The sequence below is a fragment of the Leopardus geoffroyi genome, chromosome C1 (assembly GCF_018350155.1).
Source record: "Leopardus geoffroyi isolate Oge1 chromosome C1, O.geoffroyi_Oge1_pat1.0, whole genome shotgun sequence".
Taxonomy (NCBI): Eukaryota; Metazoa; Chordata; class Mammalia; order Carnivora; family Felidae; genus Leopardus; species Leopardus geoffroyi.
The window spans coordinates 214,394,419-214,413,612 of NC_059328.1; the positions used below are offsets into that span (position 1 = coordinate 214,394,419).

A 19,194-nucleotide genomic window follows, 5' to 3' on the forward strand; every position below is an offset into this window, starting at 1 on the left:
GGAGACACAGAATCCGATGCAGGCTCCAGGCTCTGAGCTGTCAGCACAGAGCCCAAGCCGGGGCTCAAACCCATGGACTGGGGGGTCATGACCTGAGTTGAAGTTGACGCTTAACTGCCTGAGCCACCCAGGCGCCCCAATCTTTTACATTTTTAAAGAATGTATTTCTGTTCTTTCATGTGCTGGTATAACAAAATAGAATAAAAATACTTCTAAATACAGGATATTAATTTATATTTTTACTACATATTTTCGAATGACTTGATTCATGAAGTCCTGCCTCTGTACAACATTTTTGATACAGTAACTCAAAAGTAAATTTAGTGCCTAAAATACTAATTCTTAAATGTAGCTAATCTAAACCATGGAGATTGTCATAAAGTCAGAACCAGGCTCTGGTTTTATTTATTTATTTATTTTTAATTTTTTTTTTTCAACGTTTATTTATTTTTGGGACAGAGAGAGACAGAGCATGAATGGGGGAGGTGCAGAGAGAGAGGGAGACACAGAATCGGAAACAGGCTCCAGGCTCCGAGCCATCAGCCCACCAGGCTCTGGTTTTAAAATGTGCTATACAATCAGGCTTGGCATACTGTGGTTATTGCTTTCCCCTGATCTCCTCTTCGCATTGACTTTTGTTTGAACCTTTTACTTTTGAGCCAAAGCATAATCCTTTCTTTTTCTTTTTTTTCTTTTCTTTTCTTTTCTTTTATTTTTTTCAACGTTTATTTATTTTTGGGACAGAGAGAGACAGAGCATGAACGGGGGAGGGGCAGAGAGAGAGGGAGACACAGAATCGGAAACAGGCTCCAGGCTCCGAGCCATCAGCCCAGAGCCTGACGCGGGGCTCGAACTCACGGACCGCGAGATCGTGACCTGGCTGAAGTCGGACGCTTAACCGACTGCGCCACCCAGGCGCCCCAATCCTTTCTTTTTCTTATGGATCATTAGTTTTATTTATTTTTTAATATGAAATTTATTGTCAGATTGGTTTCCATACAACACCCAGTGCTAATCCCAACAGGTGCCCTCCTCAATACCCATCCCCACCCCCCCATCAACCCTCAGTTTGTTCTCAGTTTTTAAGAGTCGACCCTATGACCCAGCAATAGCACTGCTAGGAATTTACCCAAGGGATACAGGAGTGCTGATGCATAGGGGCACCTGTACCCCAGTGTTTATAGCAGCACTTTCAGCAGTAGCTAAATTATGGAAAGAGCCTAAATGTCCATCAACTGATGAATGGATAAAGAAATTGTGGTTCATATATACAATGGAATACTACGTGGCAATGAGAAAGAATGAAATATGGCCTTTTGTAGCAATGTGGATGGAACTGGAGAGTGTAATGCTAAGTGAAATAAGCCATACAGAGAAAGACAGATATCATATGTTTTCACTCTTATGTGGATCCTGAGAAACTTAACAGAAGACCATGGGGGAGGGGAAGGAGAAAAAAAAAGGGGGAGGGAGCCAAACCATAAAAGCATAATTCTTAATAGCAAAATCATGGCAATTACAGAATTGTTATGTTTTGCGCGTGCACACACACACACACACACACACACACGCATATGGAAAAAGACTACTTTTCGTTGTAGGATAGTTAAACATTCAAATTTGATAATGTCAGAATTCTGATTCCCCTTGTAAGATTTTCTTCATGGCCTGTGAGAACCAAATCCTTTGTGAAACCATTAGTGGCAGAAATAAATACATAATGGAAACCAAAAGCACGGACTCTTAGCTTAACATCTTTCCAGAAGACTATATGCTACCAGCGAGTCTAACTCTAGCACGCCAGTCATTCTCTCTCTCTGAGAGAAATTATGTGTGGGAATGGTGCAGAAAAAACAATAGATCAGTGATCCTGTTGTAGCCACCATGCTTTAGACACAGAGTGTGCCCACATACCTCCTGCCTGTGCTTTGGGCTGTTCTGATAATGCTCAAGGGTGTAAATTCTTTGAGGATGGTCAGGGGCAGATCTTCCCGTTACTGAATTTGCCAGACACAGATGTCAAGTTCTTTTTCTTCTCTAACTTGTCAGCAAATTCTGTTTTTTGAATGATCTACGTTGGGTCAGGTGTGAAAACTGGACTTATGTGATAAGCGGAGTTGGGTTTATGATTGTATATTAATTTAAAGACCTAACTATGGCTTTACTCTTATGTTCTCATGCAGTAAGGGGCCTAAGGGGATCTTTTTAGAGATTTCTGGCCTAACCAGCTGATTTTTTTTCTTCTACTATCAAAGAAAAGGAACCTTCAAACTTCTCATAATGAAATAATGAACAAATGGATGAATGAAAGAATGAACAAATGATTGAATGAATCTGACAACAGTCAAAACATGGCAAGAGTTGAAAGAAAATTTCATTAAATATTTTCAGAAATTGGGAATCAAGAAAATGCTATTAAAGGACACAATTTTACTCTGGAAAATTATTGCTTACACGTTTTTCTGTTACCGCATTTTCTTGAAGTCACTTTTTTAAAAACTTGGGAATATATTCTTAGAATCTTTATTCTGATTGTGAATACCTTTGTAGTATTTTACTTTGATTTTCTGGCTGAATATAATCATTGTCTGGGGATGGTTATGTTGTTAATTGGAATCTGTGACATGAAAATGTTTTGGGAAAGATTTCTTTTAATAGCTTTCTCTGCCTTGTGTAAAACAAAGACCCCTTATTAATATGATCTTTGTGTGGTCTAATTCAGATGCTAATCTGGCTTGTTGAAGGCAGGCATCTAACTTGCAACTTTAAGTTTAAACTCAGAAAAATATTAGACCTCTCAAATATAAACACGTTGAGAAACTGCTACAGAAATCCATAGAAATCAAATGCCATAGAAATCAAAGTACTGACATGTGACTGTTACGTGACAAATTCATTAAGTGGATTAGTATCTGGACTCTTCTTCTGTTTGCTTTACTCCTTTTCTTTTTTTTGAAAATATTGTCATATAATGCTTCCTTAGTTCTATAAATATCCATCAGTTGTGTGCTTTGTATACTGATTTGAAGCCTCAAAATGGAGAATTAAGAGTTTACATTTTGTATGAGAACATTTATAAACTCTTATTTACAGTTAATTTTGTTTTTTTCCATTTCACCTTATATTCTTGTGGCTTCATTTGGGAGCACAGTAACATACTATGTTGAGTTCTTTTATCACCTCTGAAGATATTCATTGATCCCTTGTGATGAACCCTTGTGAAGCAGCATAGTCCTTGTGGTATTCAGGGCCTCTGATGAGGGGATGAAAATGTACATCAGAAAAATGAGGAGCAGATATGACATTAATCGTGGGCACCTTGAGGAGCTGAGTGCCACCCTGGCATTGCTGAATTGATCATTTCCATAAGGTGGTCCGTGTACCTGGAAAATAAATATTTTTTTTCAGGCTACATGGCGAGTGTCCATTGCTTTGAGCTTCTGAATGTGCAGTTTTTTTCCTTCAGAAAGGAAAATTAAAAAAGCTAAATCTGTTATTTCCTGTTCTTCCCTCCAGTGATTTAGCAGAACTTTTCTATTTTCTTCAGGTAATTAAACCAGAGAGCAATGACAAAGAAACAGAAGGTACCGATGAATTAGATCTCCCTGAAGAGCTCTGTGGAAGCCATCTCCCGCAGCAGTCCGTGAAAGGCTATAATGACAGTCCTGATGTCATTATAGAGGCTCAGTTTGATGACAGCGACTCAGAAGATGGACATGGCAACACACAGAATGTTCTGGTTGATGGTGTTCAGAAACTCTCAGTTTGTGTTCATGACAAAGGTGAGTACTGGATTGCTGCCTGACATTTTATTTTACACTAACCTGATTGTTTTCAGTTTTGGGAGTCTCTCTGTGCTACAGACCTAATCACATGGTACATTTGGGACCTTCCCAATTTCTAACCAATGGCAGCTTTTAGGACAGCTTCTGGCTGCTGGTTCCTGTGGTTAGTGGTTGCTGTTGTCCTTTCCTAATGGGTCTTGGGTTGTATTGATAGCCAGCCTTGACATTTCCTGTGATGTGCCCAGTCCACCCCTGTGGCTCATATGAACAGAATTAAACTGATCTTTCAAATCCAAAAAAGCACTTCATTTTGCCCTTCATTTTGCTTTAACTCAGTATCTTTTTGTCATTGGTAGTGGGACCGGATCACCTTAAATTTGATAAGTAGATTATCTTTTCAAAGTGTTTTGATTCTAAACCTTGAAAAAACCCAGTCTTATTGTCTCTAATCAAAATCTAAGCCATGTGTCCTCCGGATGCAGAAGAAAGCAGTTGCAAACACATTGGGGGAGAGCCATGACCAAGGGCCTAGCTGACTCTAGGAGACTAAAGGGAAAGTAGCCCCCCCAAATTGGAATATTTTACTGGATAGATGTCTAAGACATTAAATACAGGGAGTATATTTTCCAGCCAAATTGAGTTCTATCTGTACTATGAAATGGAAACGATTGACCTGGCTAGGCCAACTAGATTATGAGGTTGGTTTTGTTTTGTTTTGTTTTTTTCATCAGGAAGAGGTTTCTGGCACAGTCCCCTTGAAAGGCTAGAAGAAATGCCAGAAGATTACTAAAAGAGGATGTTTTATGGACACCTTGTGATAGGGACTGGTGAGCGTATCTCACTGACATCCTGAAGTAAGCTGGAGGTGATTTCAGGAAGTGACCGCATAAGGATCACCCTGTCTCTTCACTGCTGGTGAGGTAGTGACGTGGGGTGGTGAGCATTTTCTGAAAACATGCCTAGCTTTTTGGTGCCAAGTGCTGTTCATTCAGAAGGACTTTCCAACTGTGAAATTCCTTTTGGATGAAGAGACTACTGCAGTGGCCCACCAGGTACACTGACCTGAGGCCCCCAGGTTCCTTTTGTTTGGTGGCTTGCTTAGTTAACTAGTGATTTACTGTTCAAGACCCAGCCAATTTCGGTTGGATGTTGTTCCTCGCGATTTCATTCTTCTGGTGTTTTTTCTTTCTTCCTTTAAAACTGGTTGGATACCGTGACCCTCTTCTGAGAGTGCATTTATATAGTAACGACGTCAGTACTGTGAGTCATGTCCTCTCTATGAGAAGAGAGGGAAATAACCAGGACTCCAGATAGCTAAATTCTCCATCAACAAGATCACCAAGGGAGAGAGATACTTGCAGGACAAGGCCAGGCAAAGGAGCACTTGAAAACTTATTTAGTATTTAGTCCAAAACTACTTCATGGAAACCTAGCTCTGGTGATTGGACTTGGCAGACCTCAGGAGCCTCTTTTCCCCTGGGCTCCAAGTTGAAGGGAGAAGATGCCTTGATTTCTTATTAGTGGTTCGTACCAATACAAAGGCCAGGAAGTGTTGGTGGATGGGAGTGATGACAGAGTTGATGTCAGGGTGGATGCTAATAACCTACTTTGCCCTTTGTTTGGGAAATTCTAATGCCAGACTTGTTCTTGATTTGTCCTCTGTTGTAATTCCCCTCCTTCTCTCTTATAGGTAAATATCACTGAACCCTTTACATGTCTACTGTATGCATGTTTTTTCCTTACTCTTTTTATGGTTTTCCTACCTTACTGTTGTTTATATTGCTTCCTTACTAGGCCTGACTGAGGGAATGGCCTTAATCCTTCCCGCAGTATGTGGTACAAATTTTTCTTTCCTGCTAGCCTCTAAATAGAGAGTTTGTGAAACCACATGGCTGTTTCTCATTTCTTGCCCTCTTGATATTTAGGAAAATGGCAATTTGCTCTTTTAAAAATCACGGTGTTTTTTAGGATATTTCAACCAGCTTCTCTTCTCTGGATAACATAAAATCTGGTTACAGTTAGGATGTTAGTACTTTTTGCACCATTTAAGGTTTTGAAATTTGTTATTGAAACAAACCATAACCTTAAGAACATCATAAACTTTTCCTAAGACTTCTAGAAAGGTTCTTTGCTTTGTGCGTAATTGCAAACGGTTATTAATCTTAGTTCACACTTGTGTTCCAAAGAGCGTTTTTTATTTGTTTATTTTTGTTTTAATCTCACGTTTCTTTTATCTAAAACAGACGTTACCTGTTGCATGTGTCCACAATGTATATCCCTGTGTGCCCAGGAAACATTCCTGTCTTTGCTGTAACTACCAGTTTCTCTGGTAAGTGCGCAGAGAGCCCGAGGGTCTGCCACAAAAGTCTATTGTTGCATGAAGAAAAAAGTTTCTCTGGGCACCTCAGACCTGACCAGTAGTTTCTTCTAGGAAGACAGCATGGATAGGCATCACCCTCAGCCCCTGAGACAGAGTGGGCCAATGAGCTGGGCCCCTTTTGTAGGTCCAGCCCCACAGGCTCCCAAGGCTCAGCTTTTGCCGCTTGCCAGACAGCAGCTTTGTTGTCGGCACAGAAACCTGCCATCTGGGTGGAGACTGGGGACAACCCAAATAAATTTTCCTTGTTATCAGATATTTGGGTAATGGTTGCCTGGTTAGCAAACTCCAAAGGATAAAAATCATGATGGCCAAGTGATACCATAGCTCTGCATCTTTCATCCTCAGGAATTTGAAGAGCAATTTTGGCCTCTGAATCTTCGTGCTCATGACCTCATCAGGTTTGATGTACATTTCCTGTCCTCTGTCCTTGCTGGGTCTGCCCGAGATCTTGTTCAGTTTTCTGGTCTGGAGACAAGCCTCTACCAGTACCCTGATGACTGAACATGGGCTTGAATGTAGAGCCAGTGACCCTTTCACTTGTCTTCTATCTCCTGGCCACCTCCAGCTCTTTTCTGGAGGAAGAATCTGCATGGAATCCTTGATCCCTTTTGAGAGTTGAATCTTACTGCTCCTTCCAGGGCCTGCCCCAGTTGGCTTCGGGATCAGGATGAGACCTTTTTTCTCACTTAAGGTTCGTCTCCTTCCAATGACAGTGCCTCCGTTCAGTGCCTCTGTTTAAGTCCCATTCCCTTGGATGGAAAGTGACTGTATTTCCCTTTGGGTAAGAAAAGAGGACCCATATGATTATTTTCTTGTGGTACTTCTTGGTTACTTAAATACCAAGAACCCATTCTTCGAATCCATTCTTTGTTGGAGCTAAATTTCTTCTGTTTCCAAGTTCTGAGATCACATCTTCCCTAAATGATAATTAGTGCAACTAGAAGGCAGTCAGGTTTAGTTCAGAAATTATATCAAAAATTAAATATACTTTCCCGTCAACCACAATTTGGGACAGTGTTTTGAAATCTCATTTTTAAAAAGGTAAAGCCATATCCAGACCTGTGTTAGAAGGGTGCAGTGGAATTTTGGCTTCTCTGTCTTTTAGACTCAGTGGGCAATGCAGTCCTGTCAGGTGTGATTCAGGTAGAGGCATTTGGTCAGGACCTAGAATGTCTAAGGCCCAAATCCTGTGCTAGACTAGCCATTCCTCCCTGTGAAGTCCCCAAAAGAAATATATGCACAAAGGATATATATTCTGCAAGGCAGAGAAGCAGTTCTTTATTAATTGAGGCTTTGACCCAAGCCAGAATGATTCCGGCAGTCTACACCTCCACCAGCAGTGCCTGAGACTTCTTACATCATCTCATTCCTGCCAACAGCCAGAATTATCCAGCTTTCTAGTTTTTGTAATCTAGATTACGTTCTGCAGGAACGTAATATATTACGTTCCTAGGAATATATTCTCCATAATAATCACATTTCCATTTTTGGCATTACAAATACCTTCTGCCATTCTGTCATTTAGTCATTTCTCCACTAACCTTGTGATGTCTTTTATTGAACAAAACCCTTAATTTTAATGTGATAGAATTAATTGTGTACTTTATGGGTTTTTAAGTTTTTCCCTATTCTTAGTTCAAACAGATGTTCTCCAGTATAATCCTTTTTTAACTCCATAGTTTTGCCATTTGTTTAACTTTATAATGTGGATTCTTTATTTATGGAGATTATTACCTGGTTTCTTTCTAAATCTATTTCAGATATTGAACCATCTTAGGAATTCAAAGATGTCCTTGAATTCTTGGATAAATTCTATTTAGTCCCAATGTATTATTACTTTTTAAATACACTGTTGGATTTACTTAGGTAATATTTAGGGCAGAATTTTTCTGTCATGTTAAATAGACCTATCATTTTGTTGTCATTATCTGATTTTTAGAATCAAGAGTATAGTAGCTTCATGAAATGTTCTGGTCAGTTTTTGGTTTTCTTATTTTTCCAAAACAGGTTGTGTAGGATAGGAATTCCTTAAAATTTGGTAGAACTTATTGTAAAATTGTTTGCACCTGCTGTTTTTTTAGAAGGCAAGATCTTTGCTCTTTTCATTGCTTTTATACTGACTGATCTGTTCAACTTCTTTCTTTTTGTGCCAAGTTTGGCATAATTTAATGGGAACTTATCTTTTTGAATTTATTAGCCTAGAGATAATCCTGATGCTTTTTAATAGTTCTTCATTATTTAAGAAAACTTCTTGTGCCTGTGCTTTTGCCTCCCATTTCATTCTGTATTTTGATTATTTGAATCTTTCTTTTTTTCTTGGTCACCTTTTTTTTTTTAAGTTTATTTATTTTGAGAGAGAGCGAGTGCAAGTGGGGGAGGGAGAGAAATCAGAAGCAGGCTTCACGCACTGTCAGTGTGGAGCCTGATGTGGGGCTCAGTCTCACAAACTGAGATCATGGCCTGAGCTGAAATCAAGAGTCTTGCCGCTTAACCAACTGAGTCACTCAGGTGCCCCTTTCTTGGTAACCCTTGCTTGCCAAAGATCTCTCTTATTAATCTTTTCAAGGAACATGCTTTTTGGTTGTGTTATTTTTCTCTGTTTATTGTTGATGATGCTGTTCTGTATATCATTGATACTTGCCCTTATCTTTGTTAGTTATTAAAGTTTATTGAGAGAGAGAGAGAGAAAGAGAGAGAGAGAAAGAGAGAGAGAGAAAGAGAGAGAGAGAGAGAGAATGTGAGTGAGTGGGGGAGGGGCAGAGAAAGAGAGAGGGAGAAGGAGAATCCCAAGCAGGCTCCATGCTGTGAGCACGGAGCCCAATGCGAGGTTCGATCTCATGAACTGTGAAATCATGACCTGAGCCAAAACGAAGAGTTAGACGCTAAACCAACTTAGCCAGCCAGGGGCCCCTTATCTTTGTTATTTAATTCTCTATTTTAGGGGTTTGCTTTTTTGCCCTTCTCCTAACTTCTTGAGTTGAATACTTAGCTTATTACTTTTAACCTCTCCTGTTTCCTTTGAACTGTTTTCAGAGCTATAAATTTCCCCCCAAATACTTCTTTAGCTGTATTCCAAGGATTTTGATATATAGTATCTTTATTATTAGTTAGTTCTAAGTATTTAATTTCCTTATAATTTCTTCCTTAACTAAATTGTGGCTTGGTATATTTTGAAGTTGTATTGTTAGGGGTGCATGTATACTAGGCTATAGCTTGATATATTTTTGTATATATGCATACCCATGTTGTATTTACACATAATAATCACAATCACTGATACTTATTGAGTATTTACTGGGTGCTAGGCCCTGTCTAAGTACAGTTGACCCTTGAACAACAAATGGGGGCTGGGGCACTGAACTCCCCTGTAGTCAAAAATCCTCGTTCAACTTTTGACCCCCCCAAAACTCAACTACAAATAGCCTACTATTGCCTGGAAGCCTTACCAATAACATAAGCAGTTGATTAATGCATATTTTGTATATTTATTACATACTCTTTTCTTAAATAAAGTAGGCTAGAGAAAAGAAAATGTTACTGAGAAAATCAAAAGGAAGAAGACATACATTACTATATGTATATATACTATATTATATACTATATGTATATAATTACATTATTATTTACATTACTATATGTATTTATTCAAAAAAATCCACATGTAAGTGGACCCGAGCAGTTCAAATGTTCAAGGGTCAACTATATTTATAATTAATCCTCATTATGTTCAGTTATTTTTTCTTACAACATTCCTAGTATCTGTTTCAGGAATATTAACAGTATTTATCTCAGAGATACTTGTACCTTTTTATTCCCAAAGCACAGGAATGATACACAGTTGGTAAGTATACTTTAGAAGAGTCCCCCAGTAGCTTTCTAAAAAATATCAATGCCTGGATACCACCCCAGGCATTCTGATTCTAGTTGATCTGGTATGTTTAAAAAGCTCTCCAGAGAGTCAAGGACTCTACCATTTAGCCACAATTGAACGGTTCTAGACTTGTCCTCTTAACCATTATGCTATATATCCCTCCTCATAGCTACCAATACTCATAGCACAGGTTAAATATTTCATGGTGGCTCAACCCTCGGTAGAATAATTTGATTCAGTCAAGGATCATCAATAGGTACTAAAACTATTACTCTATAAGCCTTTTTCTTGTGTAACTTACCTTCAGGTATTTTATATTCTATGTCTCTTTGACATGGCATGGAGCGGGAGTGCTATTAGTGGTAACCTGGGACAGTGGAAATGGCAGTAGACTTGGGAGTAAGATGAGCAAGTTTGCAGTCTCCACTCTGCTTCTGAAATAGGGGAGTTGGGCAAAATTATGCCGGAAGTTCCATCTAGCTAAAAAGTTCTGTGATGAAATATATATTCTATAATATTAAGGGTTTAGTCAGAGACGTTGTGACAAGTCATGGAAAGAAATGGTTTTGGAGTTTCTTCCATTGGTGCCTGCCCGGTCTCAAAACCGTCCCAGGCTGTGCCACTTACCTTTGCCATTGGTTTAGTCATCCAATGACTAGGATGTTGCTGGTGCTCTGCTGAGCCCAAGCCTGACAAAGGTGAAAGGATGGTGAGTGCATGCTTCCATCCATCTCAAGTGTTTTCACCAAGAGCCTGCCAAGTGCCAGGCACCTTCTGTAGCCCTGTCCTCGGTACTTGAGGAGCTCTTCAGGAAGTACCTCCCTGCTGACGCCTACTGCTCCTCTTCACCACCTCACCCTTGTTTTCCCGACAGCTGACCCCAGATCTGCTTTGTCTGCCTGTGGGAAGGTTAATGCTGATTACGGTAATTTAAATAAATTGCTTGCTGTTTATGTCTTTTTGTCTCACTGCACAGCAAGCCGTACTATTGTCTGTGTATCAGATAATTTCTATTTTGAGTTTTCATTAAAGTATTTATACCTATCTCATCTCTGCTGTATTGTTCACCGAGCACAGCACCTCTAGGGTCTCTGGGCTGACTGCTGTCCTGTTCTCGTCTTGTACCGTCCTCCAGAGCATATGAGCTGCAGAAAGAAAGTGCTGAATCAGCTCCCCACATTCTGCAAGTCTCCCCACATTCTGCAAGTGATGTGAGAGTCAGAAACACTACAGAGTGTAAAAGATCTGACTGCAGCCTATTTAGAAGATTTTGTGGTTCATCTTACTGTGGACATGAAATTAGGTGCTTTTCAGAAAGCTTCTATTTTGTGATGTGTAATATTTTTAATTATTTAAAGTTTATTTATTTATTTTGAGAGAGAGAGCCCAAGTAGGGGAGGGTCAGAGAGAGAGAGTGGGAGAGGGAATCCCACTAACAGCACGGAGCCTGATTCAGGGCTCGATCTCATAAACCATGAGATCATGACCTGAGCTGAAATCAAGAGTTGGACACTTAATCGACTGAGCCACCTAGGTGCCCCAGTGTACTTATTTCTAGTTGTGTTTCTCTGCACATTTAAGGAAAATTTCAGGTTTCATAGTGATTTGTTGGGTGTTAATGAAGCTAATGAGATTCTAGTAGATATAATCACAGTGGAAATACTGAGAAAAAAGTGGAATTAACCTCTAAAATGTACTTGTTTATACTTTAAATCTAAGATCTTAGAAAATTCTAGAAATCACATTAAAAAAACACATAAGCACACATTCTGTTAGTCATTAGAGCAAGGGTTAGCCAATGTATTCTGTAGAGGGCCATACAGTAAATATTTTCAGTGTTGTGGCCACACACACAGGCACAACATGAACAGACATGGCTGGATCTGGCTTGCCGGCCAGCTTCGTCGCTGATCCCTGCTTTACGTCAGGAGAGAACGAGAATGAAAAGAACAAATAATGTCTTAGTATCATTTCGAGAAGAGTTTTGATCTTATGGACCTTCTGAGACAGTCTCAAACCATAGTTGAAGAACCACTGGTTTAAACTATTGGAATTGATAGTTGCCGAACAGGACTTTAATGTGTTTTAATTATTTTTTATTGTTAGGAAATTCAACAGTTCCTTGTTTTAAGTGGTTATTGAATTGGTTTATTTTCTTGTTTTTTCCCGTGGGGTACTAATTATAATAATTCAGGCTAAAATCTATTGCCTCAACCCTTTTCTCAGTTGTGGGGTATTTTGGGGGGACAATTTGTGCCCTATTCTGCTGTTTTGACTGTAGCCTAGTCTATGTGCATCTTAATTTATCACACCTATTCATATTGTGAATTAAAAAAATCTTAGATGCTCTTCATATGCTTAATAGTTTATATATGGCATTATCTCACACATTTCTTACTAGAAAAAACTTGAATATTTTGTGTTTGGGGGTATTAATTTGAAAGGACATTTTTTCTAACATTTTCCTCCAGGTAATTATTGGTATATTAAAGACATATTCGGGATGTTATAATGTGGGTTTTTTTTTTTTAACTCGAAACCTTAATGAGTGCTCTTATTATTTCTGATAATTTTTTAGTTGGTTGTTTTGATTTTGTAGGTATGAAATAGTTTCTATCTGCAAATAATGATTTGCACCTTCCTTTCTAATTTTGGCCTTCTTATTTATTACCTCATTTCACTGGCCATTGCTTTAAGAGCCGTATTACATAATAGTGGTGATTGCCTTCTTCTGGACTTTAATGGAAATGCTTTCAGTATTACACCCTCCAGCACAGGGCTGGTTGTTGGCTTGAGACCAAGTTAACCGAGTGTCCTCTTTCTTTTTTACTAAAAGTTCCTATTGGGAATGGATATTGACTTTTTCTTTTTCAAGTGCGTTTTGAGTTTCTTTCATGATACTGTTTTTCCCTTTGGCTTATTTACATAACATAAAACATTGAATAATTCTTGCATCCCTCATGTGACCATGCTCCTCATTTGGTCATGGTATGTAACATGTTTTAACATGTGGCTCAATTTTCTTTGGAAAGAATTTGTGATTTTGGGATTTTTTTGTGCAAAATGTGAGATTGGTCTGTGGTTTCTTTTTATTGTACTGTTTTTGTTGTTTTGGTATTAGGCTCTGTTAACTTTGTAGGAAGAATTGGGGAGCCTTTTTCTTAGTGCTTTGGAGCAGTTAAAACAACATTGAGAATGGTCAGATTTTCTCGATGATTGAAGCATTTAAAGAACTCGTACTTGAAATGTGGGCTAGGGTTTCTTTAGTTGGCAACTTTTCCACCTCTGATGACTATTGGTTTCTGTAAGGATTTTTTCCTCTTCTTGCATAAATTTTGATAATTTGTATTTTCCAGGAAAATTACATATTTTAACCACATATTCTCATATAGTGGGATTGAGTTGTACAAAGTCTTTTCAGTTGTTCAATTTTGTCTGCACCTATTATCATAGCCTCTTTCAATTTTCCCTTCATTTTGAAATTTCACTAGCTATTGACCTGTTTAATTTTTAATAGAAATTTATTTTTACTGTTTTTATTTATTGCAAGTAACCAATTTCTATTTTTTTATTACTAAGGATATTCTTTTAGACATGTTAAAATCTGAGGTGATCATGTGTAATTGGAAGTGCAAGTTGAAGTTCATGACAGAAGTTTGAACTGGAAATGTAAATTTAAAGAGTCACTGGCATCTAGTTAGTTTCTTGAAGAGCCGCTCTGTTCTCCTTCTGTCAGAGGGACCTGCCCCTTCTCGTCTAACCCTGGGCTCTCCTTCTTGAAAGCAATAAATAGTGCTTGTCAAACTATCCCCCGTCCTCAAGTCTCTGTCATAAGCAGAAACTCTTGTAGGTGAAGAAAACGTGTGTGTGTGTATGGTAAAAATATATATAGAATACAACTTGTCATTTTAACCAGTTTTAAATACACAATTCAGTTGCATTAATTACATTCGTGATTTTGTGCAACCATTACTACTATTTATTCCCAAAATTTTTCATCACCCTAGCCAGAACTCTAGAACTGTTGAGCCCTAATTCTTCGTTTCACCTACCCCAGCCCCTGATAATCACTGATCTTATTCCCCTCTATAAATTTGTTTATTCTTGATATTTCACAAACGTGGAATCATACACTATTTCTCCTTTGTGTCTGTCCTATTTCCTTTAGCATAATGTTTTCATAGTTCATTCATGTTGTAGCATGCATCAGCATGTCAGTCCTTTTTATGCCTGAATAATATTTCATTATATTGTGTGTCCCACATTCTGTTTATCCATGAATACTTGAATTGCTTCCACCTTTTGGCTATTGAATAGTGGATAATGCTGAAACGATCGTTGGTACACAAGTATCTGTGTGCCTGTTTTTAATTCATTTGGACTTACTCCTGGGAGTAGAATTGCTTTCATGTGGTGATTCTCTATTTAGCAGTTTGAGGAATGTGGGGTTTTTTTAAATTTATTTATTTTGAGAGAGAGGGAGAGAGGGAGAGAGAGAGAGAATCCTGAGCAGCCTCTGCACCGTCAGCATAGAGCCCAATGCGGGGCTCGAACTCATGAATTGTGACCATGACCTGAGCTGAAGTCAGATGCTTAAACAACTGAGCCACCCACGCGTCCCATTGTAGGATTTTTTAAAGGATCTTTTTTTGGAAAGGGTTAATAAAAATAGAAAATCATGATGAATTATAAGAAATCTTGAAGTAATAATAACTACATCTGTTCTTTATTGAAACATAATTGGGGCTTGCCCAATTCTTTCACTGGCTTGTCCATTTTACTTCCTCTTCCCATTTTTTATCATGCAATCACTCCCACCTAGGTGCCTAGTTTCTTTTAGACATCTCAGCAGGCATAGGGGGCTTGGGTGTTAGAACATTACAAGTAATTTACTTTACAGACTCTACCCTGCCCCAGTCTATCCCTTATAGCACCTCTAGTAGACATGCCTGTTGTCTTTCTTGCCCTTTTAATACAAAATTATTACAATAGAAATTTACATAAAAAGAAATAATCTATAATAAACCTTGTTCATGCTTTTATCTGAAAATAGGAATTTTCCACAACTCTAGCATGTCCGCCACAGCGTGTACCTGCCCTTCTAGAGATTGAGTGAAGACTTGAAGATCTCTGGAGCTACCTTCCTCGTGGCTCCTCTAGCCCCCTTTTCGGTGTGGTGCTCCTGATTCTGTTGCTTGCTTGTCCACTTCTAGCTTTATATTTGGCTTCCTGGATTACTTGGTAATCCACTTTTCTTGGGCTCACTGGTAATGAAAAGGGAAGATCAGCAACTTTTTGCAGTGGTATCATTTTCTCCTTACTTCCTGTCCCTTGCTCACTAGATTTCAGTTACCCTTAGGGTCTTTCTTCCCAGTCCATCCACTCATCCCCTTCTCTGGTACTTTCCAGGTCAGGCCAGTCTATGCTAGTGACAAGGGTTATTTATATCTGATTATAGTCACATTACCATAGAAATCGTAGAATTCTCAACCTGCGTGCGTCCTACCTACAAGATCGTGTGCTCTTCTTGACATGTGATACAGTCTACCCCAAAGGGCTTTCAGTGGAGCACTTCACATTGTTTGTAAATATTTCATAGCACTAAGTGAAAACAATAAATTTGCTTTCAGTAAGACTCCAAGGTCAGCCTCGCTTGTGGTACAAATGATACCAGCCCACTATGGTAGCATTGACTTTCCTCACCGATCAGAAGCTGTAGTTAACAGTTACATGTTTTTGGTAAAACAACAACAGAATAGCAAATTAATTTTCAGTTCAGTTAAGTTACTAAAAATACTTCCAAGTGTGAGATCCTGGGCAAAAATTACTGTTTAAAAATGTGCAATAAAAAAATCTGCTGTGATTAAAAGGTTAGAAACAACTGATTTAGTTCATTCCTTTTGTTTTACAGACAAGGAAACTGAGGCTCAGAGAAGTTACTTGGCTTGTCCAGTGTCCCACAGGAAGTTAGTGAGTTCATAAAAGAAAAATACCTTGTACTTACCATAACAAACTTCTGCATATGGATCATATTATTTAAGGAGCAAAGCATACCAGATCAATTTAATGTCTTTCTATAAGAATATGTTCGGCATTGTTCGTTGCCCACCTAATGTCTATTTCCCTTTCTCCCTTTCCCACATGTGTTCAGCTTTTCATCTGTTCCTTCCCCAGATTCCTTGTACTGTGGGTGAAGGTGACTCCAGCTGCCAAGCTGAGTCTTGGTTGCCTTAACACCAGTTGCTTGGTATGCTTGCTTACCTTATGCCAATTGAACTTTCTGCAGAATTGGAAGTATTCTAATCTGTACTGTCCAGTACGGCAGCCACTAGCTGCCTGTGATGGTTGTCCATTTGACATGTTAGTGTGACTGAGAAACTGAATTTTTAATTGTATTTCATTTTCATTAATTTTATTTTAAATCGCTACATGTGGTTTGTGGTTACTGTATTAGACATTATATCTTCATACCATTTCCTCTTCCCAAGACACATGACCTCAGCGGTCTGATCGGGGTGACTCCTGCTTGGAGTTCTGGGATGTAAGAAGTTTCCTGATGGACATCAACAGGAAACATTTATCCCTAATCGCTCCTGGCAGCGATTCTATGACTTGCTAATCAGTGTTGTGAATAGAAGAATGGAGAACTAGAAAAAAATCTGGGCCCCACCACCATTTGTGGGCCCTACATCAGCTGACCCTGGACCCTGACTTTCCTCTGGACTTGCAGGTGCGTGAGCCACTGAGTCACCTTTGATACAGATAAGCTGGTTTATGTTGAATGTTCCATCATCTCAACCAAGAATATCCAAGCAAACACAGAGGACATTATATGCCAGGAATTATGCTCCCTGCTGGGAAAAAAAGATGATCAAAGAATAAAATCTAGATGCTTGTCCTTGAGGTGAATTAATCTATAAGAGGAGTTATAGATAACAGATATGTGTTCTGGGTCTTATCTGCCTTAGTTCCCTTTGATGGGAATTGCCTTTACTAAAGTGGTAAATACAATCTGTCCCCTGTCCTCAGTGAACTGAGTGAACTCCTGACCCAAGGATCTTCAACACGTTGACTGGCCAGTAACCAGTTAGATTTTTTTCTCCACAGCTTGAGGACTTTAGAACAAAAATGTGACATGGAATGAGGGCTGGAGACAATCATTAGGGAACAGAGACTGCTAGTAACCACAGACGATGCACATAGAGAAGAGGAACAGATTTGCAGAGAGAGGGAAGAACCATTCAGAGAAGAAAGTGTAGAAGGTGAAAGGAGGAGGTGGGGGGGGGGGGAGAAAGCAATTTATTCTCTGGGCCTTGAAGGGTGAGTAAGGTTTGCCAGGTGAAGAAGGGTAAACAATATTGTTGGTATGAACAGAGTCACAGAAGTGGAGGGAGGCTAGAGTAGTATCTATAGTGAGAATAGTGCAGGGTGCCTGGTGGGCAGTCTGGAGAGGAGGCTGGAAAAAATAGACTGTGGTTGCCCAGTTATCTGTGGCTGCTAAGAGACTGAGGTACTGGGGAGTCATCCAAGGTTGTTAAGGAAAGGAGACTATGAAAGAGGGGAGAAATTGGAGCAAGGCATGGGACCAGTTACGACTTGAGGTCATACTTGAAGACCCGACTGAGCAATGGCAGCTGTGATGCAGAAGAAGGGCTAGGTGACTGAGATATTTCAGAGCTAAAATTGGCAGAGTTAGATGGCAGATCAGGGATGGGACGTGAGGCAGAGGAGCTTTCAAAGAATGAGATCAACCTGATACCTGATTTAGTAACTGCATGCGTACGTACAGTCTTTTAAATTTCTTTTTTTTTTTTTCAACGTTTATTTATTTTTGGGACAGAGAGAGACAGAGCATGAACGGGGGAGGGGCAGAGAGAGAGGGAGACACAGAATCGGAAACAGGCTCCAGGCTCTGAGCCATCAGCCCAGAGCCTGACGCGGGGCTCGAACTCACGGACCGCGAGATCGTGACCTGGCTGAAGTCGGACGCTTAACCGACTGCGCCACCCAGGCGCCCCGTACAGTCTTTTAAATGAGACAGATAAGACCAGTGGTGAGAGGGACTACGAATTCAGTTTCTGATCACATGTTGAATTTGAGTTATATGAAGGTCATTCAGGTCATGACATCCAATAGGCATTTGGAAATAGAGGTGTAGACCCAGAGGAGGGATGGTGAGAGTTATAGGTCTGAACAGTATCATCAGTTGGGGCTATGGAAAATTGACAAGATTATCAAGTAGATGGCCCACAGTTGGAATGACTAGAAGTAGTCCTTGGCCTATAAAACCAAGCACAAGTTAGGAGATACAAAAAACTCAGGGACATGGTTGAAGGTTGGGAAGTAACTGATATTTGAGAGCTTTGTACAAGACCTAACAGAAGAGCACATGGAACTGGGATGCCTGGTGGCTATGTCAGATAAGTGTCTAACTTCAGCTCAGGTCTTAATCTCGCAGTTCGTGAGTTCAAGCCCCGCATCAGGCTCTGTGCTGTCAGGAGCCTGCGTTGAGTTCTGTCTCGCTGTCTCTGCCCCTCTTCTGCTCATGCTCTGTCTCTCTCTCTCAAAAATAAAAAAAAATTAAAAAAAAAAAAAAAGAAGAAGAAGAAGAGGAAAAGAAAAGCATATGGAACTAAGAGGGAAGTGATGAGTATTTTTGAAATGAAGGGATGCCTCTCTTTCCTTAGTGGGTATCAAATGATTAAGATGATTTGTATTTAAAAAGATGAATTCTCACAATTATTGAAAATCAACCTTTATTCACAGAGGACCTCTTTCTTTTGCATGAGAATGAATTGAAGGAGAAAAGTTGAATTTGATAGTTATTGAACTGGGAAACAGAATCAGTTACAGATGGTGACTGATGATGTCTTCATTTCCACTTCCCGCTTCCTGGGATTCTGGACACTATTGTCTGTGAGTTTTGTGGTCTTTAGACTCTAAGAAGGGAAGGCCCACTCAAATAGATCTTCCCAAGTCATCCCTTTGGCCAGCATATGCCAAGTTTATTCAGTTGTGTGATGAAGTCTTTTTGTAACGTAGCATTTAACCTGCTTCCTTAAGGTTCCCGATCCTTTTTGTTTGTTTGGGTAGAGACCCTTTTGTTGCCACCACACAGAATTATATGCCTACAGGTCCATCTTACTGGGATTGACTTC

General features: G+C 39.5%; 1 protein-coding gene across 4 annotated transcripts in view; it reads left to right on the forward strand.

Moving 5' to 3' along the window:
* Positions 1-19,194, forward strand: part of DIS3L2 (DIS3 like 3'-5' exoribonuclease 2) — a 350,540-nt gene that overhangs the window by 123,016 nt on the left and 208,330 nt on the right. For all 4 annotated transcript variants that reach the window (XM_045481713.1, XM_045481715.1, XM_045481716.1 and 1 more), the window contains one exon: positions 3,548-3,782. In XM_045481713.1, the coding sequence (XP_045337669.1) occupies positions 3,548-3,782 (235 nt within the window). The remainder of the gene's footprint in view (positions 1-3,547; positions 3,783-19,194) is intronic.